Source organism: Silurus aristotelis, assembly GCF_946808225.1.
Source record: "Silurus aristotelis genome assembly, chromosome: 14".
Taxonomy (NCBI): domain Eukaryota; kingdom Metazoa; phylum Chordata; class Actinopteri; order Siluriformes; family Siluridae; genus Silurus; species Silurus aristotelis.
Genome location: NC_139587.1, coordinates 11211857 through 11236127, shown reverse-complemented (window position 1 = coordinate 11236127; position 24271 = coordinate 11211857). Strand labels below are relative to the sequence as shown.

The following is a 24271-nucleotide window of genomic DNA, read 5'->3' as shown; positions in this document are numbered from 1 at the left end:
GACAAGTCTGAGATTCAGGGAAGAGGTCAGACTGGGGCTCGGTGGTGGTGAAGAGGTGCTGGATGATTGGGAAACTACTGCAGGAGTGATGAGGGAGACAGCTAGAAAGGTACTTGGTGTAACATCTGGAAATAGAAAGGAAGACAAAGAGACGTGGTGGTGGAACGAGGAAGTGCAGGAAAGCATAAGTAGAAAGAGGTTGGCAAAACAGAACTGGGATCGACAGAGTGATGAGAAAAGTAGGCAGGAGTACAAGGTGATGCGGCAGCAGGTAAAGAGGGATGTGGCGAAAGCCAAGGAAAAGGCATATGAAGAGCTGTATGAGAAGTTGGACATTAAGGAAGGAGAAAAGCATTTATACCGATTGGCCAGGCAGAGGGACCAAGCTGGGAAGGATGTGCTGCAAGTTAGAGCAATAAAGGATGGAGATAAAAATGTGTTGACATGAGGAGTGTGTGTTGAGAAGATGGAGGGAGTATTTTGAGCAGCTGATGAACGAGGAAAATGAGAGAGAGAAAGAAGGTTGGATGATGTGAAAATGGTGAAGCAGAAAGTGGATAGGATTAGTAAGTAGGAAGTGAGAGCAGCGATTAAGAGGATAAAGAGTGGAAAGTCGGTTGGACCAGATGACAAACATCTCCATGCTTCTGTTCTGTCTGTCTAAGAGAGATGGCAGTGGAGTTTTTAACCAGATTGTTCAACAAAATTCTGGAAGGTGAGAGGATGCCTGAGGAATGGAGGAGTGTGCTGGTACCGGTTTTTAAGAATAAGAGAGATGTGCAGACCTGCAGTAACTACAGGGGAATGACGCATTATTTGCTTTGAGAATGTTGATGGAGAAGTATAGAGAAGGTCAGAAGGAGTTGTGTGTTTGTGGATTTAGAAAATGTGTACGACAGGGTCCCGAGAAAGTAGTTGTGGTATTGTATGAGGAAGTCAGGTGTGCCAGAGAAGTATGTGAGGGTGGTGCAGGACATGTCTAAGGACACTGTGGTGAAGTGTGTGGTGGGAATGAAAGGCTGGTTCAAGGTGGAGGTTGGACTGCATCAAGGATTGGCTCTGAGTCCTTTCATGTTTGCAGTGGTGATGGACAGGTTGACGGACGTGGTCAGACAGGAGTCTCCATAGACTGATTTTTGCGGATGATATTGTGATTTGTGGTGAGAGTAGGGAGCAGGTTGAGAAGAGTCTGGAGAGGTGGAGGTACATGCTGGAGAGAAGGGGAATAAAAGTCAGTAGGAGTAAGACAGAGTACATGTGTGTGAATGAGAGGGAGGGCAGTGGAGTGGTGCAGTTGCAGGGAGAAGAGGTGGAGGAGTTCAGGTACCTGGGGTCAACAGTGCAAAGTAATGGAGAGTGTGTTAGAGAAGTAAAGAAAAGAGTGCAGGCAGGGTGGAGTGGGTGGAGAAGAGTGACAGGAGTGATTTGTGATAGTAGGGTATCTGCAAGAATGAAAGGGAAAGTTTATAGGACTGTGGTGAGACCTGCGATGTTGTATGGATTAGAGACAGTGGCATTGAGTAAAAGACAGGAGGTGGAGCTGGAGGTAGCAGAGCTGAAGATGTTAAGGTTTTCGTTGGGAGTGACGAGGATGGACAAGATTAGAAATTAGTTTATTAGAGGGACAGCACATGTAGGATGTTTTGGTGACAAGGTGAGGGAGGCGAGATTAAGATGGTTTGGACATGTGCAGAGAAGGGACATGAATTATATTGGTAGAAAAATGCTGAAGATGGGGCCACCAGGTAGGAGGAAAAGAGGAAGGCCAAGGAGGAGGTTCATGGACGTGGCGAGGGAAGACATGCAGGTAGTTGGTGTGAAAGAGGCAGATGTAGAGGACAGGGTGGTATGGAGACTCATGATCCGCTGTGGCGACCCCTAATGGGAGCAGCCGAAAGAAGAAGAAGAAGATATAATTATATAATTATATAATTATATATATATATATATATATATATATATATATATATATATATATATATTTTTTTTTTTTTTTATAATTTATTTATTATTTATGTATATTCTAACTTTGTGTTAGAATAAACCTACCATAAAAATTCTAGACTGTTATTTTCTTTATAATGGGGTAAATTTACAAAATCAGCAGGAGATTAAATATTTATTTCCCTGCTGTGTATGTAATACAGTGTATGTATTGCTGGCAAAAGTTCACAATGTTTTGATCCAAAAAGATTTAATGTTTCCATTTTTACTGATATACTGCCTTTAGAGCAAACCATTTGCAATTAAGCGCAATAGTCCTGAAATATAATGTCAGAAAAACAAGTATATTTTCAAATGTACAACTTCTAAGGGGTAAGTTGAGAAAAACAACACAAATACAGTAGAGGCTCTGCTTTTTAAACACAGTGTTCTTGTCCTGTGAACACAGAATAAGTGCTTCATGCAGTGTTTAAACACCCAGATACCTTCTTGTGAATGTGTGCACACATGCCCACAGCATTATTGTCAGTGTCTCACATGGTGTCACCTAACTTTTTAATATAAAAATAAAAACCACAGGGCCCCTTGTCCACATAATCTTGTCAGTTCCTTCTGTTCATTGTTTGATTTGATCTAAAATCTTTTATTTTCTGATCAACACCTTCTTCCAGGTGATCACTTTGACAAGAAGATGGAAGGCTGCATGCTTTATTGCTAAGCCTGCCATGCATACACTGCATTTGTCCACAAGTAGAAAATCTAATCGCCAAAGTTCCTGCTAATAGTCAGATCACCCACTTTTAAAAGTAAACAGACTATGCAGTCCTTGCTATGACCAGTGTGTGCTTCATGGTTCAATGTGGTCATTAGATCAGTTGATCATCTCTTTTATTTGTGGAAAGACTTGTGAAGCTCCCCAGTATAAGCAAAGACTGACCCACTGTATAGTATATGCTAACACCTGGGCAAATGCCCAGCATACCACTATGAGTAGTGCCTCCTCATCATATGCAGTGTGTGTAACAACCAAATTGGGTATCGCCATGCACCCGTCCCAAATTCAGGTCAATCACACTATTGGTGTTTAATTACATGCAGGTGTTTAAGCGCTGTTCCTGTTGGTTAAGAGGGGTATAATAGAACAATATTTAAAATGACATGTACTCTACTGTACAAAATTATTCATGAAACCGATCATAGAAACCTGAGTGGTTTACGCTCTCAATCTTTATCAAATAAATGTGAAACTTATGACTAGATATCAATTAAATAAACATAGAAATCCCCCCCCACTGAAAGAAAAGTAAGAACATACCTCCTCATTAAAACAAATCTGGTTTATGCAAGTCACAATACTTAATTTTTTTAGTGAGTTTAGAACTTGACATCCGATAACTAAAAGGTTGAACTGAATTCTCCAATTATAAGTGCATACTATGAAGATTATAATATTTACAAAGAAAACAAAGTCACAAAATTATTGATCCACAAGGACTGATGTATATTTAGCTTCATGTTCAGTAATTCTTATGTTCGTTTCTCTAAACATGCCCAACACAAAGTATAAATGAAAGACCTCAGACATAGATGCTTGTAGAATGTAGCACAAACCAAATTCCAAAAAGTTGTGTAAAATGTAATTATAAAAGTAAGACAATGCTAAACCGCATTTAGCATCTATTACAGCATGGCTTCATAGCAGAAGAGTCAGAGTGCTGAACTGACCAGCCTACAGTCCAGATATTTCGCCAATTGAAAAAAATTCCAAACAAACAAACAAAGAAAAAAGTCCCGAGACTATTGAGCAGCTAGAATCCTGTATCAGTGATAAATGGAACAACATCCTCTCCCAAAACTCCAGCAACTGGTCTCCTCAGTCCCAGATGTATACAGGTCATTATTAAAAGAAAAGGGTTTGCTGAACAGTGGTAAACTTACCCATGCCCCAACTTCTTTGAGACATTTTGCAGCCATCAAATTCAGATTGACTTTTGATTTTTCAGTAAAATGGTACATTTCCTCAGTTTAAACATTTCACATATTTTCTTTGTTCTATTGTGATTTAAATATGGGTTTATGAGATCTGCAAATCAATGCACTCTGTTTCTATTTACATTTTACAGTCATTTTTTGGACATGGGGTAATACAAATTAATAGACACATTTTTGGTCTAGTAACAAGTAACTGTGCGCTACTTGAATTTTTTACATAATTTAATTTTATTACTTACAAGTAATATTTATTTATCAGGTTTTGTTTGTTTTCTGCTTGACTTGTAGTTAATGTACTTAAAAGTGAGAGAATAATGACAGAGGTGGAATAAATGACAAGAATTAGAGGGAACACTGAATAATATGCTTTCATCACATTAGGATGTCTATGTCATCACCATGGTCATCCTCTTCAGTGACTTTAAGCGACAGGACCTCTTCATTCAGAAACAGACCACTCAGTCTTTCCTTGCGAGCCTGTCTCTGTTCTTTCAGATGTCTTTTACGCAGAGCCTTCTGCTGCAGTTTTCTCTGCTTAGAGCGTTTCTATAAAAAGGATGGCAAACCATATAAAAACCTTAAACAATTATTCAAGTCATTCAACTAAACTCAAAATGTGACTGCAATACACACTTATTAAACTGTACTTTGTTTTGCTGTGAAATGATAAAATAAAAAAAACTGTGAAAAGTTCAGCGAGAAAAAGGATACAGGTTTAGCAACAAGGTGACAAATGTAATAACTGACACGCTTTTTAAAACAATTGAGCTTCCTATTAGGCTAATAGACTAGTGTATTTCTAATGGATACTTCTTTTTCCAACGTGATATTAAAATAAAGAACATCTTTATTTTTAGTTTTCGTAAAGACCTAGGTTTTTATTTTGGCCCTCTGGATTTTATTAGGGCCCAAGCACCGAGGAGCAGGCCAGAATGGCCTGCACCAAAGGTGCGAAGCCCTATTGTTTTCCCTAGAATTTATTATTATTATTATTTATTTATTTATATTATTTTTTTTTACACACATTGGCCAATTGGGGTACCTTACCATGCTCGAAAACTCTTGAAATTTGGCACACACGTCAGAGTCGTTTGTCACTAGGCCCGGGCAAAGGCTGAAACACGGGTGTGGCAGGGGGGCTCTGTAGCGCCCCCTGTAATGCAAAAACAAACATTGGTGCACGGATCGGGCAATTATGTACGCACATGCACGAGAGTTGGTATGCATATAGATCTTATCGACCCGAACAACTTTCACAGTCAAACCTATTAGCTCCGCCCTACAGGGAGTCGGCCATTTTGGATTGTTTTATAAGTGCATGCGGTGAACTTTTCAATACTCCTCCTAGTGCATTCATGCGATTGACATCAAACGTGATTTTTGATATCTTGAACGCTGTTTCCATGGCAACGCATCAAACTTTACTTTTATTTTAGGCATATTTAGGGCTTTTGGCATGCTTAGATTAACTTGAAATTTGACACGTACATCACATGTTAAGTGTGGACAAAAAGGTCGGACAACGGTGTGTCTCTTAAGTGGCTCACTAGCGCCCCCGTTTGTCTAAAATGTGGGGATTCTTTTACCTACAGTCCCCAAATGGGTCAGTAACAACATAAAACAGTCCACTGATATTTACCCACTTGATGCACTTGCCCACCGTGCATTGTTTTCTGGGAGGCACCGTATAGCGATACACAAACGTGCGAGGGAACGCCATCGCTGCTTGCAGCTATATTTTCTATTAAAATAGTAGTTTGTACCCTATAATACTAAGTCCTTGAATACGGTTCTATTCAAGCTGAAATATCCACAAATATTTAAGGTGCTTCTCTGTTTAAATGTTTTACAATAGAAAAAAAAGACATGATCTTATGTTTACCTTGGAATCTCGGATGCGCTCAGCCACAGTGGCCAGGTTGCCATCGCTGTGAGCACAACTGATGCTTGTGGACGAATTGGAGCTTACTGATCCTGCACTGCTGCTGGTGCTGCTAACCATGCTGACATTGCTGCTGCTTTGCACACTTACAGCACTGCCACTGCTGGGGACACTCCTTTTCCAGTTGTCTCGCATGCCTGTGGGTCTCTGGCGTGGATTGTGATCTCTGATGTAATTCCTTACCTGGATAATCACAAAATTATTAGACACTATTAGATTTGGCTTACTTCCATTTACACTCTTCGAACAAAAGAACACTGCTGACCACATACAGAATCTCACAAAAGTGAAAACCCCTCACATTTCAGCAACCATTTTAGTATATCTTCTCAAGGGACAATACAATAGGAATTAATCTTCGATATATTTTAGAGTAGTCAAATGTGCAGCTTGTATAGCAGTACAGATTTACTGTCATCTAAAAAATAATACCAGCAGCACCCATGCTGGACACCATCTGAGCCAAACAAGTTTATCTTGGTGTCATCAGACTACAGGACATGGTTCCAGTAATGCAGTCTTGGACAGGTTGTCTACAGAATATGTGGCAGATTAATAGGACATGTGGCTTTGTATGGTCAAATGACGTACAGCTGTTATCACTTAGTGTGTACTCACTTTTGTTGCCACTTATTTTGACATTAATGGCTGTATGTTGAGTTATTTAGAGGGGACAGTAAATATGTACTGCTACACCACCTGCACATTGACAGTTTTTAAATGGTCAGAGCTGCACATTGACTACAGTGGTACCTCTGAATACGAATGCCCCTGAATACGTTTCCTTTCAAAAAATAATTCTCCCTCCTTCTCCTCCGAACGTCATCTCCATCATGCCAGCATTCACTCTTCTCAAAAGGTAAAGTAAAGATAATGGTTAACTCTTTTAGATGTTTAGGCACCATTTTTAAATGCTAAATACAAAATAGTATTAGTGCATATTGGTTGTATTTTTATATTAATATTTTGGGTCTTCCTTCTTTTTTTCCAAGTTGAGAAAATACAGGAAAATATAATAGCTGTTGTCTTTTTAGGTGAAAAGGTCAAATCTCTGTTTATTTGTAAAAGATTACTTCATGAACAAACTGACTGCTAAGGTTATATTTGCATGTGGTTCTTTCAGTTCGCCACCCTTTTCATCAAGATGAAAGAGAATGAGGAACAGTGCATTTGAATAATATAAGTCCTAAAACAAGCCAAGGTCCTAATGTGTTCTTGTGTTGGTAATAACAATCTGCTACATTAATCTGTTGTTCATGGCTATATATATTCTGCTATATACTACACTATACATGTGTAAAAATAACCAATGACTTCATAAGCATGTGTAAAATGTGTTTACTTTTAGCTAAAACCTAAATGTGCATCCTACTGTGGTGCAGTGATATTAACAGTATTTAATTTAATTACAACCCAAAGGAATAAAATTATGATAAATGTTCCTAGAATTCTACCTTATAAACAGCAGTATAACTTTTTACTGCACCCTTTCAGCCCAATTCATTGTGGGTTTTAATTAGTGTGTCATTCCATAACATAGAAAGCACAACATACAATACTAAATGCTTAGATATATTTTTTTTATTTCTCTCTCTCTCTCTTTTTTTTTTTTTACCAACCTGTTTTAGTTTATCATCCGTGAGGCAGTTCAGCTCAATGATGAACTCACTGTCCGTTGGAGATATCTGAGCACTCGGGTCGATTATTTTGATTATGTCAAGTTGCTCCCTTAGTCCCATTTCTGTACTCACTTTCCGGCTCAAATACTCAATATACTCCACCTAAAAGAAAAACAGGCAATGTTTTTAGAAGCCTGCAAACTGTGTGCCAAACGCATTTTATTCTTTTTGTATCCATCTTGAAATCACCATTCCATTTAAAATCGGAACAGATCAATAATCAATATGTATTATGTAAACTCTAATACAAACTCATTCTGTGATTTTTCTTTAGTCTTTTGACTGTCAGCTAAGGTACAGACATTAATAGAATAATGCTATGTAGTAAATATGACATTATATATAATATATACACACACACACACACACACACACACACATGCAGTGAGGAAAATAAGTATTTGAACACCCTGCTATTTTGCAAGTTCTCCCACTTAGAAATCATGGAGGGGTCTGAAATTGTCATCGTAGGTGCATGTCCACTGTGAGAGACATAAAAAAAAAAATCCAGAAATCACAATATGAGATTTTTTAACTATTTATTTGTATGATACAGCTGCAAATAAGTATTTGAACACCTGTCTATCAGCTAGAATTCTGACCCTCAAAGACCTGTTAGTCTGCCTTTAAAATATCCACCTCCACTACATTTATTATCCTAAATTAGATGCACCTGTTTGAGGTCGTTAGCTGCATAAATACACCTGTCCACCCCATACAATCAGTAAGAATCCAACTACTAACATGGCCAAGACCAAAGAGCTGTCGAAAGACACTAGAGACAAAATTGTACACCTCCACGAGGCTGGAAAGGGCTACGGGGAAATTGCCAAGCAGCTTGGTGAAAAAAGGTCCACTGTTGGAGCAATCATTAGAAAATCGAGGAAGCTAAACATGACTGTCAATCTCCCGCAGACTGGGGCTCCATGCAAGATCTCACCTTGTGGGGTCTCAATGATCCTAAGGAAGGTGAGAAATCAGCCCAGAACTACACAGGAGGAGCTGGTCAATGACCTGAAAAGAGCTGACCATCCCAAGAACACCATCCCTACTGTGAAGCATGGGGGTGGTAGCATCATGCTTTGGGGGTGTTTTTCTGCACATGGGACAGGGCGACTGCACTGTATTAAGGAGAGGATGACCAGGGCCATGTATTGCGAGATTTTGGGGAACAACCTTCTTCCCTCAGTTAGAGCATTGAAGATGGGTCGAGGCTGGGTCTTCCAACATGACAATGACTCGAAGCACACAGTCAGGATAACCAAGGAGTGGCTCTGTAAGAAGCATATCAAGGTTCTGGCGTGCCCTAGCCAGTCTCCAGACATAAACCCAATAGAGAATCTTTGGAGGGAGCTCAAACTCCGTGTTTCTCAGCGACAGGCCAGAAACCTGACTGATCTAGAGTAGATCTGTGTGGAGGAGTGTGCCAAAATCCCTCCTGCAGTGTGTGCAAACCTGGTGAAAAACTACAGGAAACGTTTGACCTCTGTAATTGCAAACAAAGGCTACTGTACCAAATATTAACATTGACTTTCTCAGGTGTTCAAATACTTATTTGCAGCTGTATCATACAAATAAATAGTTTAAAAATCATATATTGTGATTTCTGGATTTTTTTTTTTTTTTAGATTATGTCTCTCACAGTGGACATGCACCTACGATGAGAATTTCCGACCCCTCCATGATTTCTAAGTGGGAGAACTTGCAAAATAGCAGAGTGTTCAAATACTAATTTTCCTCACTGTATATATATATATATATATATATATATATATAATATATAAACTTTTTTTTAGCAAAACAGTTTATATATAACATGTTTTGATCCCAGTTTCTAACCCCCTTGGTTGTCTGCCAATTCATACTCAGCAGGGCAGTATAACAAGTGGTACCTGCCCTCTTCCAAATGCACAATCCCATATGCACACAATGGTCTTCTGTTGATGAAATTGTTAGTGGGAAGAGTAACACCAGACAGCATAACCAATTTAGTTTTTTTTTGTCTTTCTGGACTTGCATTAATTGATTTCTATAGCACTGTCTGGATTTTGACTGTGTCAGGACTCACAGAATCACCTGAGGATTGGACAAACTTTTCTGTTGGCTCTCTTTCAGAAAATACGCATCATTTATAAAAACATTTGTTTAAGTTAGTAGTATACTGAGACTAATAGTACACTTTGCTTATGAGACTTGAAGGATCATTTAAGCCAATTTTGATGTCAGACATACCTGTTCATCATTAGTCATGGCACTCCAGGGAAGTTCATCTAAGTTCCTATTAGGTTTGGTCTTTCGTTTTGAAACAAGGCAAGGTGAGCTTGGTATACTGGGTATGATGTCAGAGAGGACATCACTACTGCTGGCAATATCACTTCCTGGTAACTAAAAAAAAAAGAAAATGCAAGTTTAAGCAGCTTAAATATGCAAACATCAAGATAAAAGCCCTTTACACATTTTTGTGCGTGTGATATGACTCGCAGAGCCCCAAACAAATGGTTTCACATCTACACTTAAAATACACTGCCTGGCCAAAAGAAAATAATTAACTAAACAAATAAAGTAACATGTGGTTGTGGTACAGATGTTACTCTGTTTCTGTTTGGCCTGCAACAAGCAAAGAAAGCAACTAAGGTGATTGCTAAAAGTATTAAAAAAAGGTTTAAAACTGTTTAACACAATCTTGACATAATTGGAGATCACTTTGTAAAAAAAAAAAAAAAAAAAAAACAGTGAACTCACAGCTATGTTTAATAGTAAACGTATGAGCATTATCACATGCCTGATTAAAAAAGAACATGGTATTGGGACTACACAGAAGAATAGCCATATTAACTTCACTTATCGCTAAAGCTAATTGGAAAAAGGCTTTAATTTGCCAAAAGCATAAAGACTTCATGTGGTCTGATGAGTCCAGATTTATTCTCTAACAAAGTGATGGATGCATCTTGGTAAAAAGCTACTGCACCAATCATTCCTTGTGCCTAGCATACAAGTCTGTGGTGAAAATGTTATGATCTCAGGTTAAATCGTGAATGCATGGCATAATTAACCAAAAGGTAGTCCAACAAATTAATGCACATTTAACATATCACAAAACTAGAATCACATTTAAACTAAAATTAATTAACATACACAAAATTTAATGAACAACTGGAGGTGAATTCAGCTGCATTGTAACCCTAATACAATAACTTATTTTTAGATCGTATCTTTAGAGCCTCAAAGTCAAATGTTGGGTCTAAGCAACTATTCGATATGTGCCATTGATGAGCCTCACCTGCCACTCAAACTCACTGTCAGACCAGTCCCAGTATGTGCTGATTGAAGATGATACATCACTGCAGACGCTGCCTTCTGGGAAGAAGTCAAAAGATGTGAGATCCTGATCATCCAGGAGAGAGAAGCAGTCATCTTGGTCTCCGACTGACACAGAAGAAAAGAGCTCCTCACTGCACTCTGAACTTGCCACACTAGTTCCACAAGAGGTCAGGTTCCATCTGGACCAAAAATGCAAAGGGAATGCAATTAAAACCAGATAGGAAAGGTTTGCCATGAAAAACTTTTATGTTGGCTTCAGAGAGTCAGGTTGAGAGTTTAAAATAGTTTATGAACTTAATAATTTGAAGCTAAAAGACAGAAAGAAAAAAAAGGTTGACAGACAGAATTTACTTGTAGAAAGATAGATACCGATACAGAGTGAATTAGAATAGATAGAAGCAGACAAAAGGAGAAATAAAAAGTAACTGTTCCATACAATGATTTGTGTAATGTTCGATCGCTTACGATCAAACAAAGCTAATTTTAATATTTTTGCAAAAAGCTGTTAGCAAAATGTTAGCTTGCTGACTAACAAACATGGCAAATTTTATTATTGTGAACACGAAATGAAAACGAAATGAAAACGCAATGCGCCAGGTTTACCCTCTAAGAGATATGAAGGGGTTATGTAATAAGAGCATGTCAGCCAAACAGTGTCAAAGATGTTATAACACCCATGTTTTATTGCAAAAAGGCTGCAATTCTGTAAAAAAATTAAAATTATTGTAAATAAAACAATATAATGATTTGCAAATCCCCTCAAATCCATCCTCAATTGAACATAAAATGAGAAACTTTTTAGTATAAAACTAGATACACCAAAACAGCCTTTATCAATTCTTCTTGAACTGTTTTTTAAAGGAATTTGGCACGTAGGTTGTTCTAAACAACTTGAAGAACTAACCAGGCTGTCTAAAATCCTTCTGTCTCTACATGTAATCTCAGATAGACTTGATGTTGTGATCAGGGCTCTGTGGGGCCAAACCATCAGTTCCAGGACTCCTTGCTCGTCTCAAAGCTCATGATAGTTCTTATTGACATAAGCTTATGGTATTGCATAATGAAAAGTATCTGCCTGTATTTCTCAGCATTGGAAACACCATTAATCCTGAGCCCCAAACTTTCAAGGAACTTCCACCATGCTTCACTGATAACTACAGACACCAGCCCTTCACCAAACAAACTACCTTCTGCTACAAACAAATATTTCAAATTTTTGAGCTTATATTTGCATCGGCTTGTAAGTTGTTTAACCTTGTTTTCGAAGTATGAATTTTGGCAACAATTCTTCCATTAAGACCGCTTCTCGCCAGACTTCTCCAAACTGTAGATGGGTTTACCTGGGTCCCACTGTTTTGTGATAGCTTGCACTTTGCATTTTATAAACAATAAAAAAAATGTATATATATATAGTAAGGAAAATTAGTATTTGAACACCCTGCTATTTTGCAAGTTCTCCCACTTAGAAATCACGGAGGGGTCTGAAATTGTCATCGTAGGTGCATGTCCACTCTGAGAGACATAATCTAAAAAAAAAAAAAATCCAGAAATCACAATGTATGATTTTTTAACTATTTATTTGTATGATACAGCTGCAAATAAGTATTTGAACACGTGAGAAAGTCAATGTTAATATTTGGTACAGTAGCCTTTGTTTGCAATTACAGAGGTCAAACGTTTCCTGTAGTTTTTCACCAGGTTTGCACACGCTGCAGGAGGGATTTTGGCCCACTCCTCCACACAGATCTACTCTAGATCAGTCAGGTTTCTGGCCTGTCGCTGAGAAACACGGAGTATGAGCTCCCGCTAAAGATTCTCTATTGGGTTTAGGTCTGGAGACTGGCTAGGGCACGCCAGAACCTTGATATGCTTCTTACAGAGCCACTCCTTGGTTATCCTGGCTGTCTGCTTGGGGTCATTGTCATGTTGGAAGACCCAGCCTCGACCCATCTTCAATGCTCTAACTGAGGGAAGGAGGTTGTTCCCCAAAATCTTGCAATACATGGCCCCGGTCATCCTCTCCTTAATACAGTGCAGTCGCCCTGTCCCATGTGCAGAAAAACACCCCCAAAGCATGATGCTACCACCCCTATGCTTCACAGTAGGGATAGTGTTCTTGGGATGGTACTCATCATTCTTCTTCCTCCAAACACGTTTAGTGGAATTATGACCCAAAAGTTCTATTTTGGTCTCATCTGACCACATGACTTCCTCCCATGACTCCTCTGGATCATCCAAATGGTCATTGGCAAACTTAAGACGTGCCTGGACATGTGCTGGTTTAAACAGGGGAACCTTCCGTGCCATGCATGATTTCAAACCATGACGTCTTAGTGTATTACCAACAGTAACCTTGGAAACGGTGGTCCCAGCTCTTTTCAGGTCATTGACCAGCTCCTCCTGTGTAGTTCTGGGCTGATTTCTTACCTTCCTTAGGATCATTGAGACCCCACAAGGTGAGATCTTGCATGGAGCCACAGTCTGAGGGAGACTGACAGTCATGTTTAGCTTCTTCCATTTTCTAATGATTGCTCCAACAGTGGACCTTTTTTCACCAAGCTGCTTGGCAATTTCCCTGTAGCCCTTTCCAGCCTTGTGGAGGTGTACAATTTTGTCTCTAGTGTCTTTGGACAGCTCTTTGGTCTTGGCCATGTTAGTAGTTGGATTCTTACAGATTGTATGTGGAGGTGGACATTTTAAAGGCAGACTAACAGGTCTTTGAGGGTCAGAATTCTAGCTGATAGACAGGTGTTCAAATACTTATTTGCAGCTGTATCATACAAATAAATAGTTTAAAAATCATATATTGTGATTTCTGGATTTATTTTTTTTTAGATTATGTCTCTCACAGTGGACATGCACCTACGATGACAATTTCAGACCCCTCCATGATTTCTAAGTGGGAGAACTTGCAAAATAGCAGGGTGTTCAAATACTTATTTTCCTCACTGTAATATTTATATATATATATATATATATATATATATATATATATATATATATATATATATATATATATATATATATATATATATATATAAAAAATTTTTATTGTTTATAAAATGCAAAGTGCAAGCTATCACTTGTGTGTATATATATATATATATATATATATATATATATATATATATATATATATATATATATATATAAAACCCAGCCATTAGGGTTGCACAAGCCAGTGCACTCTTAGTGCCGGTCCCAAGCCCGGATAAATGGGGAGGGTTGCATTAGAAAGGGCCAAATCCAACATGTGGATCACAAATACAGACGATCCGCTGTGGCGACCCCTAATGGGAGAAGCCGAAAGAAAGTGTAGTGCATGTATGTATGTATGTATGTATATATATATATATATATATATATATATATATATATATATATATATATATATATATATATAGATATATAGATATATATATAGATATAGATATTTGTGTGTTTGTATAGCAGTACCGATTTACTGATCTCAAAAAATAACTCAACGTACAGCCATTATTGTCTAAACAAATGTGAGTACACCCTAAGTGAACATGTGAAAACTGGGTCAAAAGGGTCAATATTTTCTGTGAGAAATATTGTTACCTGGCACTGCTTTCATTACTTCTGGGCATGGAATTCAACAGAGCTACACAAGTTGTTTACTGGCATCCTCTTGCTGGATGTTAGACACATGGCGCTCCACCACCATCCGCCTAAGGATGCCCCACAGGTGCTCAATAGGGTTCAGGTCTGGAATTGGCCCGGACTTGGCCCATACTTGGCCACTCAATCACCTTCAGCTTCCTGAGCAAAACAGTTGTCATCTTGGTAGTGTGTTTGGGGTTGTTATTTGTTGGAAAACTGTTCAGAGTGCATCACTGTTCTGCTTCAGAATGTCACAGTACATGTTAAAATTTATGTTTCCCTCAATGAATTGCAGTTCCCCAGTACCAGCAGCACTCATGCAGCCCCAGACCATGATGCTACCACCACCATGCTTGACTGTAGGCAAGACACAATTTTCTTGGTACTCCTCATCAGGGTGTCACCACACATGCTTGACATCATCTGAGCCAAACGAGTTTATACTGATTTCACGATAAGGATGGTCTTCAGCAAACTGAATGTCAGCCAGCTTCAGAAAAGGCTTCCTTCTGGGACGACGGCCATGCAAACCGACTTGTTGCAGTGCGCAATGTATGGTCTGAGCACTGACAATCCGGACGTACTCACTTTTGTTGCCAGATATTCTGACATTAATGGCTGTATGTAGAGTTATTTTCAGAGGACTGTAAAACTGTACTGCTACACCACCTGCACATTGACTACTCTAAAATATATCCAAGTGTTATTTCTATACGATTATCCCTTAAGAAAAAAAAAAAAAAAATTAAACACACACACACACACACACACACACACACACACACACACACACACACACACAGTAATAATAGAAGTAATACAATTCCACCACCACAATACATCAACTCAAAGTATGTTTTATTCATCATCATCCTTGCCATGCTGCTGTAAGTCTACAGTGCTAAAAACATTTAGTTGCCATTTTAGTTGTCAGTTGTCTTTAAAGCATCATTTGTTTTTAAAGTGACGCCTCAGGCACTACTATATGGTACTTAATATGTTTTATTTTTCCTAGGTCAGAGAATTTGGTTATTCAGTCATATTTTGGGAGAATTTCTATGCATTCATTTTAAAAGATGATTTTAGAAAGATGCATTTTATTTACAGTTTTAAACTTCAGTTGGTAGCATTGTATTTTATTAAGCTTTATAAAGACAAAATGCACATTGGTTTACATTGGTATGATTCAGAACTTAGAAAATGTTTTCCTCATTTGCATTTTCATTTTGATTGAGTTAACCATGAATTTAAAAGCCGGTACTGTGAATTGATTTAAATTCAATTAATTAAATTGCCATGTACACTGTCTGCCAGAGGTTTGGAAACACCTAGATTTTATCATTTTTAAGACACAAACATGCTCCTTTTGTTTAAATGCAACAAACAACAAGACAATGTGTTTAAATTTAATTATTGTTATACCTGTTGCTGTGGAAGCGGTGCAGAGGGTCTGTCCGATGACAAGAGGACAGTCGATAGCCAAAGTCACTAACATCCACTGTGCCATCTTCACTGAGGTTCCCCTGCTGCAAGAGCATTGAAAAAGGCTCCTCAGGAGAAAGGAAGTCCTCATAAATGCTATCAGACATTTGTAACCTGAATACCTGTACGGGAAAATAATTAAAGTGATTTCTGTCAATACTTTGTAAACATTGCAAAAATTATACAAGCCCTTAATAACTCCAAACCATCAGATGTGTAATTATTATTTTCTGAATTCAATTTAATTTTTTTATATATTATTTATCTGAATTTCTATTACACTGCTAACTCAAAAATGTATTTTCACAAGAGTTAAAATACATAGAGTAATACATTTCAAACATAATATGTAGTCTTTGCAAGGGGTTTGTATAAACAGTGTGTGCCTTGAACTGAATACAGAATACCGGTATCAGAGCACAGTATTGCTGTATTTTTAACCTTTACTCAAACCTAAATAAAGCTAACATGTTACATACGTAAGCTAACATGTTACATACAGTTGAACAAGTAGTTTAGAAAGTTTAGTTCATATATGGTTCCTCCACATTCTGAAAGATTTTCAAATAGCAGCAGTTATTTAGTTAATTTAGGTATATTCTCCCATAGATGTTAATGTTAATTATTATTATGTTGTCAAATAGTAAATTATAGTTCATTATAAAATGTGTTTTTTCCACCCAATATTGAGGTGGGGCATACGTAAATAATATGCACTTAATTTGAACTTTCTGACTACTTTATTACAGTAATACATCTTACATATGCATTAATCAATTTGCAGTGTTATTTACCTAGATTTCATTATAGTTTTATAAAAATGTATAAATGTGATCATGGGAAACAAATAAAAGCTTACTAATAATTGCTATTTAAATAATGTTTCCACAAACATGACCACACATGATTACATGTGAACATTTTAAGTCTCTCACTGTTTTTTGTTTTGTTTTCTTGATTGATGTGTTTGCCTAAATTGTGGAAAACATGAAAAAACAAGCATAAAAAGATATATTCCCTTTTTTTTGTTTGTTTTTTGAGTAGTAGCAGCAAATGCCAAAGGGGCAGGGGAAATAAATGCTACATTAAAGGAAGAAACAGGGAAAATGTGGAGAGCTCTAAACTGACACCACAAATCAGACTAGTATCAGAGATGAGCGAGAACACTCCTGGGCCCGGTTTTTCAGAAGGTTTAATCCGGATAAAATTGATCCAGATTTAGTAATCCTTTTTTTTGCGATCCGTGATCACGTAATCCATCTTACTTCTTGAGCCAGTTTTTCAAAGCAACATCGGATTGGATCAATCTGATCCGGATAGGAACTTTTCAGGATCACCAAATCTGGATAAACAGTGCTCAACAAGTAGAATAGCCAGTGTGGGGTCCAATATAAGTTTATTATTATTTGAAATGAAGACACACACATTTAAAAGAAACTAAACACAAGAAAAACCCCACCCCATCCTCTTCCAGCAGTCCGCTCATCTGAGACCTACAACACAAACACTGTACATTGAGGATATTTATAACAAGTTTCAAATATAGATGTATTGAATTAAAAAAAAAGACTTAATGTCAAATACTCCACAATAATTTCAGACTTCCTCATCTGATGTGGAGAGACCAGCTTGTCTGAGCGTAGCCTTTAGGAGGCGGATCTCAAGTCTGGCTTTGGTTTGCTGCAGTTTGGTCAGAGTCAGTTGTTCCTCTGCCAGATGAAGCTGTGCTTCTGCCCTTTCAGTCTCTTTTTGCAGAAGTGCCTTGTAATCATCATCTTTGTTTGATGAAGGGCGCTTCAAGCCTTTGCTCTGGGATCCTGTGGCAACTACCACTGGCTCAACCAATGAGGATCCAGCTTCTCCCTCAGGAACAGAGCTGAGATTCAATATAAATACGCTCTCTGGATCAGCCTCAGGAGGAACTGGCAGATTCTCCTCCTCCTCAATCCAAGGCTCGCCATCCCCTACAACACCTTGAATACCATGGAGAGCTTGCGACTTCTCACCTCCAATGATGTCGAGGACCACATCTGTGTAATCTCCCCTCTTAAATGGCTTGTTGCCTGTTTGTGGGTTTTTTGGCTTCAGCATGGTCCTTTGTTGCCCTGGCCTTAAGATTCTTCCACCGCAATTTGATTTGGTCTGTGGTCCTCCTCTGGCCAGACCCTATGGCATTCACATTTTCTGTGATTAAAATCCAAACATCATTTTTCTTTTTGTTGGTATCCTTAGCAGAATTCAAACTTCCCACTATTGTTCCATAATGGCACCGAACACCCTCTAGTAGTGCATTGGTTTCAGCAGCAGTGAAGTTACAGCTTCTTGAGTCCATGGTTCCGTTGCTTTACTATAGTGAACATTGTTCATCAATTATAGGCCTTGGGTCCAATTGGCTTAATTGAACATAAGCCAAAACTAATCAGTTGTAATAGGTGTGTCTGAAAAGACCAACTACACAGCCATATAAATCAGCCTTTCTCAGAGGATTCACAGAGAGACAGTGAAATGGCAGGCAGGGTGTATGTTGAACATACCAAGCCACTGGAGCAATACACCACTGAGGAGCTGTATGTCCGGTTTCGCTTTGGGAAGGCTGATATAGAGTACCCTGTGAACCTTCTCAGGCCAAAACTTCAACACAGAACCCAAAGGAGTCACGGTCTGTCTGTGGAAGACCAGATCCTCATTCCACGATTTTATACATGTGGGACTTTCTATCAGGTTGTTGGTGACTATATGGGAGTGGTGAAATCAGCTGTGTGTGATGTGGTGAGAGATGCGTCAATCGCACTGGCCAGCATGGTCAATGAATTTGTTTCTTTTCCAAAGGACAACCAGATTGCCCAGGCCAAGCGCAGCTTTTTTCTTTTGGGGAATATGCCCAATACTATTGGAGCAATCGACTGCACACATGTGCATATACAAGCACCTCGTGAGAATGAATGGGAGTTTATAAACAGAAAGGGAAGGCACAGCATCAATGTCCAACTTGTGTTACAAGTACCGACGACTGAAAACCCACCTCTTCCTGAAATACCTAAATTAGCACTTTCCAAGTTTGTAGAATTCGAGTTATATTTATATTAAGTTTGTAATCTTGCATACCAGTGTAGATTTATTCATTACTAGAGATTTAAAGCACTTTTGTACGTCGCTCTGGATAAGGGCGTCTGCTAAATGCCACAAATGTAAATGTAAATGTGTGTGATGCTGACCTCATCATCACCAACTGCGTTGTCAAGTGGCCTGGGTCTGTCCATGATGCACGCATCCTGAGGGAGAGCGCTCTATAAAGAGACCTCCAAACCAACCGACCGGATGGCATAATATTAGGAGACAGTGCCTACCCACTCCTACCATGGCTGATGACTCCTTTTCTAACAGCAAATATACTGGCACAGGCACGCTTCAACACTGCTCATTGCAGAGCAAGATGTGCAATTGAGCGTTTAAATGGAGTTCTTAAGAGGCGCTTTGCATGCCTTAACTACCTGAGAGCGGAACCACAGAAAGCATGCAACATAACCCTTGCCTGTATTGTCCTGCACAACATCGCTACTAAGCGCAATGTCCCTCTCTGTGCTGACAATGATGCACCTGAGCCCCTTGGAGACCCTAACCAACCTCCTGCATTCTGCCAGAACGAGCAAACAGGACGTGCAACAAGGGACGCAATAGTTAGACACTATTTCTGATTTGGAATTGTTTTGGATTTCAAAAATCAGTGATTGCCATTCTTTGCATTTTTGGGGTTATTCTGTAATCATTGCATGCATCACTAATAAATATTCTAAAAACAAAAATATTTTCGATTGTGATGAAATTATATATAATATACACACAAATATATATATATATATATATATATATATACACACACACAGTGAGGAAAATAAGTATTTGAACACCCTGCTATTTAGCAAGTTCTCCCACTTAGAAATCAAGGAGGGGTCTGAAATTGTCATCGTAGGTGCATGTCCACTGTGAGAGACAATCTAAAAAAAAAAAAAAACAGAAATCACAATGTATGATTTTTTAACTATTTATTTGTATGATACAGCTGCAAATAAGTATTTGAACACCTGAGAAAGTCAATGTTAATATTTGGTACAGTAGCCTTTGTTTGCAATTACAGAGGTCAAACGTTTCCTGTAGTTTTTCACCAGGTTTGCACACACTGCAGGAGGGATTTTGGCCCACTCCTCCACACAGATCTACTCTAGATCAGTCAGGTTTCCGGCCTGTCGCTGAGAAACACGGAGTTTGAGCTCCCGCTAAAGATTCTCTATTGGGTTTAGGTCTGGAGACTGGCTAGGCCACGCCAGAACCTTGATATGCTTCTTACAGAGCCACTCCTTGGTTATCCTGGCTGTGTGCTTCGGGTCATTGTCATGTTGGAAAACCCAGCCTTGACCCATCTTCAATGCTCTAACTGAGGGAAGGAGGTTGTTCCCCAAAATCTCGCAATACATGGCCCCGGTCATCCTCTCCTTAATACAGTGCAGTCGCCCTGTCCCATGTGCAGAAAAACACCCCCAAAACATGATGCTACCACCCCCATGCTTCACAGTAGGGATGGTGTTCTTGGGATGGTACTCATCATTCTTCTTCCTCCAAACACGTTTAGTGGAATTATGACCCAAAAGTTCCATTTTGGTCTCATCTGACCACATGACTTTCTCCCATGACTCCTCTGGATCATCCAAATGGTCATTGGTAAACTTAAGACGTGCCTGGACATGTGCTGGTTTAAGCAGGGGAACCTTCCGTGCCCTGCATGATTTCAAACCATGACGTCTTAGTGTATTACCAACAGTAACCTTGGAAACGGTGGTCCCAGCTCTTTTCAGGTCATTGACCAGCTCCTCCTGTGTAGTTCTGGGCTGATTTCTCACCTTCCTCAGGATCATTGAGACCCCAGGAGGTGAGATCTTGCATGGAGCCCCAGTCTGAGGGAGACTGACAGTCATGTTTAGCTTCTTCCATTTTCTAATGATTGCTCCAACAGTGGACCTTTTTTCACCAAGCTGCTTGGCAATTTCCCCGTAGCCCTTTCCAGCCTTGTGGAGGTGTACAATTTTGTCTCTAGTGTCTTTGGACAGCTCTTTGGTCTTGGCCATGTTAGTAGTTGGATTCTTACTGATTGTATGGGGTGGACAGGTGTCTTTATGCAGCTAACGACCTCAAACAGGTGCATCTAATTTAAGATAATAAATGTAGTGGAGGTGGACATTTTAAAGGCAGACTAACAGGTCTTTGAGGGTCAGAATTCTAGCTGATAGACAGGTGTTCAAATACTTATTTGCAGCTGTATCATACAAATAAATAGTTTAAAAATCATATATTGTGATTTCTGGATTTTTTTTTTTAGATTATGTCTCTCACAGTGGACATGCACCTACGATGACAATTTCAGACCCCTCCATGATTTCTAAATGGGAGAACTTGCAAAATAGCAGGGTGTTCAAATACTTATTTTCCTCACTGTATATAATATATATATACATACACACACATACATATATATCTATATATGTGTGTGTGTATATATATATATATATATATATATATATATATATATATATATATATATATATATATATATATATATATTAGTGACAGAATAAAATGTATTGTTTTTTGTCAATTTTGACAGCTGTTTGGGGGATTATTGTATGAGGCCAAACTCTTTCTACTTTGCTGTAGGCCTATACTGAAAGGCTGAATACGTTAAAGCCTACCTAATCACTGTAGCCTGACGGATGAACAAATAAAATTAAACCCTTATGAATAAATAGGATATCTTGTAAGATACTGCATGATCCAAATATAGTATTATTTGATACATTTTTAAAGTTTTCATTACATTTTGGGCATGGAACCCACGCTGAATCCACCCTTCTGATGGGATCAGTTTAATCCAGATTTTTTGGATCAAAGTGATCCAAATCCTACAAAAAAGTTCTGAAAAACCCAAACAAAAGGTTTGATCCGGATCAAAACCAAGATTGGATTACATGATCTAATCCGATTATGTAATCCGTTTTTTCTTTTGAAAAACCCATTTTCAAGATTTGATCCAATCCGTTATCCAAAATCCTAGTGGATTACTTTTGAAAAACCGGGCCCTGAAGTCAGTAATTGCCCACCAGGTATGCAGGTTACATTAAGTTGTGTCTGCAAAAATAAAATAAAATTCCAGTACGCAATTGAAATCATTAGCATCTAAATACAATGAAGAATAATGTGGAATAAGGATTGGATATTATAATGTTATTTTACAAAGTACAGAGGTGAAGCTTCAGTCCAATCACAACTAAGGTTTCTCTTTAGGCAGACAGAAGAAGAAGCTTTAAGCGTGAGTGGTACACAATTCACCCCTGTTAGAATTCTCCACAAATGCAGACTCTACCTTCTGTTCTGCTCGTAGACATTTTAGCCTCACCAGCACACAGAATCAGTGCTCACTGCATGCTCAGGATATCAAAACTGGAAGAAATTGATATTTAATGAATATATTACTTTATTTAATTATTTATTGCGCATTTGAATGCCTGTAATTTCCTTATATTTTACATGCTATCTGTGTTGTTTAAATAACCTGCCTAATGTTTCTCATTTGTACAATTTCCCATTTTGTAATGTTATGAGAGTTCATGGTAAAGGCTTCTCTGACTAAACGAAACAGTTGAGGAATGTCTGCTCTAATATACAGATATAGTAAGCAAAAGGTAGAGTGTATATATGTGTGTGAAAGACTTGTGTTCATTTCGTTTAATGGGAGTCCCATAAGATTTTTTTTTCTTCCCCGACTTCATGAAACGGGAATTTTATACTGAAATTATTCAATTACACGTTTCCTTGTTTTTAAAGCGATTGGAAATGAAATGTTAGAAATTATACTTTATAGTATACATTTAACAACATTAAATTAAGTAAAATGTACATTTGTCTGTAGTTTGCTGTTGGCACAGTAAGTCACAGTCTCTAGTGATTTATTTATGATTAATTTTATTTTATTTTTTAACCCTGGTCATTTTAAAACCTCTTGAAGCAAAACATTACATACATTACAGCATAAACATCGGTCATTTTTTTCCTACCACACGATTTTTGGGATCTGGCTCCAGTTTAATGCTGACCCCTAAAATGACGACATGATTTACGTAGTTCTATCAAGCAGACCCGCTGCTACGGATTAGAAAATCCAAGTCTTGACTTTTCACTTATCCGGCCAGAAAAAAACAAGCTGCTGTTTAACTGTTAGTGTATAAACGCGATATAAGACTTGTTGACTCGTCATTAACCATCGATCGTTGCTGGGTCTCAACACACCAGGCCTTTGAAGACGCGCAAAACCTTAGTTAGCTTATGCTATCATGGTACAATACGCAATCATGAGCCAACTACAGCATAGTTGCTTATATCTGCTGATTAAAGGAATACTCGCGACTCTAAAAGATAATAAAGACTTAACAAAAAAACAATAGCCTTATTCTGAAGCGTAATACATACCTGTATTAATATCCTCACTGCACCAACACATCCGCTCGTACAGCTTACGCCTGTCCTCTGTCACATGACCAACACCCCCCCGCAAATCCAGTCGCTCCAACGCGTCAGCCATAAACTCCGCCCACTGAAGACGTTAGGTGTGTTCACATGGGTTTAACCTTATATTATATGCTTAAACAAAACTAACTTTTAAGTGCTTTAGTTATTAACGGCGATTTTTTCAATTTAACCCAGTCGCTCAAAACGTTTGATTCCAATAATATTAAACAGATAAGCCAATCCCATAAGCCCATGAGTCTGTCAGATGAGATCTTTGACTTGATGACAGAAAACACTAACACTGTATATTTGGTCTGCAACAATGTTTACATAATACATGTAAAAGTATGGTAATACTGTATGTGTCAAAGTAATACCCGCATGAATCACAGAATCCCAGGAGAATGCCCAGATAATTACTCTGAATCTTGATGCCAGCTTTCATCCATGTGATGTAAAAGAAAAGTTGATTCATCATACCAGTCCAAGCAATGATGTTCACATGCACAATATATGCTTATTTAGCAGAGGACAGGGGTAAGCACAGGCACTCTGACCAGTCTTAAAGGCTTGCCTCTTACAAGTGTTCAAGCAATTCCACAGCCAAACACATATGTGGATACCTATACATCAGACCCATATGTGGGCTTTCCCCAAGCTTTCCAAAGATGGAGAAGTCCTGTATGCTTACAATTACAATTTCCCCTAACTATAAAATTATTTGAAATAA

General features: G+C 38.4%; 1 protein-coding gene across 1 annotated transcript; it reads right to left on the bottom strand.

Moving 5' to 3' along the window:
• Positions 1 to 2177: 2177 nt before the first annotated feature.
• Positions 2178 to 23623, bottom strand: fam199x (family with sequence similarity 199, X-linked). The gene is made up of 7 exons (XM_083561413.1): positions 23503 to 23623; positions 15928 to 16109; positions 10838 to 11057; positions 9790 to 9942; positions 7498 to 7659; positions 5819 to 6061; positions 2178 to 4482 (listed from the first exon to the last, which is right to left on the bottom strand). The coding sequence occupies exons 2-7, from the start codon at positions 16092 to 16094 to the stop codon at positions 4309 to 4311; spliced, it is 1119 nt and encodes a 372-aa protein (XP_083417539.1). The 5' UTR covers positions 16095 to 16109; positions 23503 to 23623; the 3' UTR covers positions 2178 to 4308.
• Positions 23624 to 24271: the final 648 nt, after the last annotated feature.

Coding starts and splice junctions, on each gene's coding strand:
- fam199x (XM_083561413.1), bottom strand. CDS start 16,094: ATGTCTGATAGCATTTATGAGGACTTCCTTTCTCCTGAGGAGCCTTTT. Junction 9,943..10,837: donor ACAGTGAGTTTGAGTGGCAG/GTGAGGCTCATC, acceptor TTTTTTTTTTAG/TTACCAGGAAGTGATATTGC. Junction 6,062..7,497: donor CGGATGATAAACTAAAACAG/GTTGGTAAAAAA, acceptor GTGATTATCCAG/GTAAGGAATTACATCAGAGA.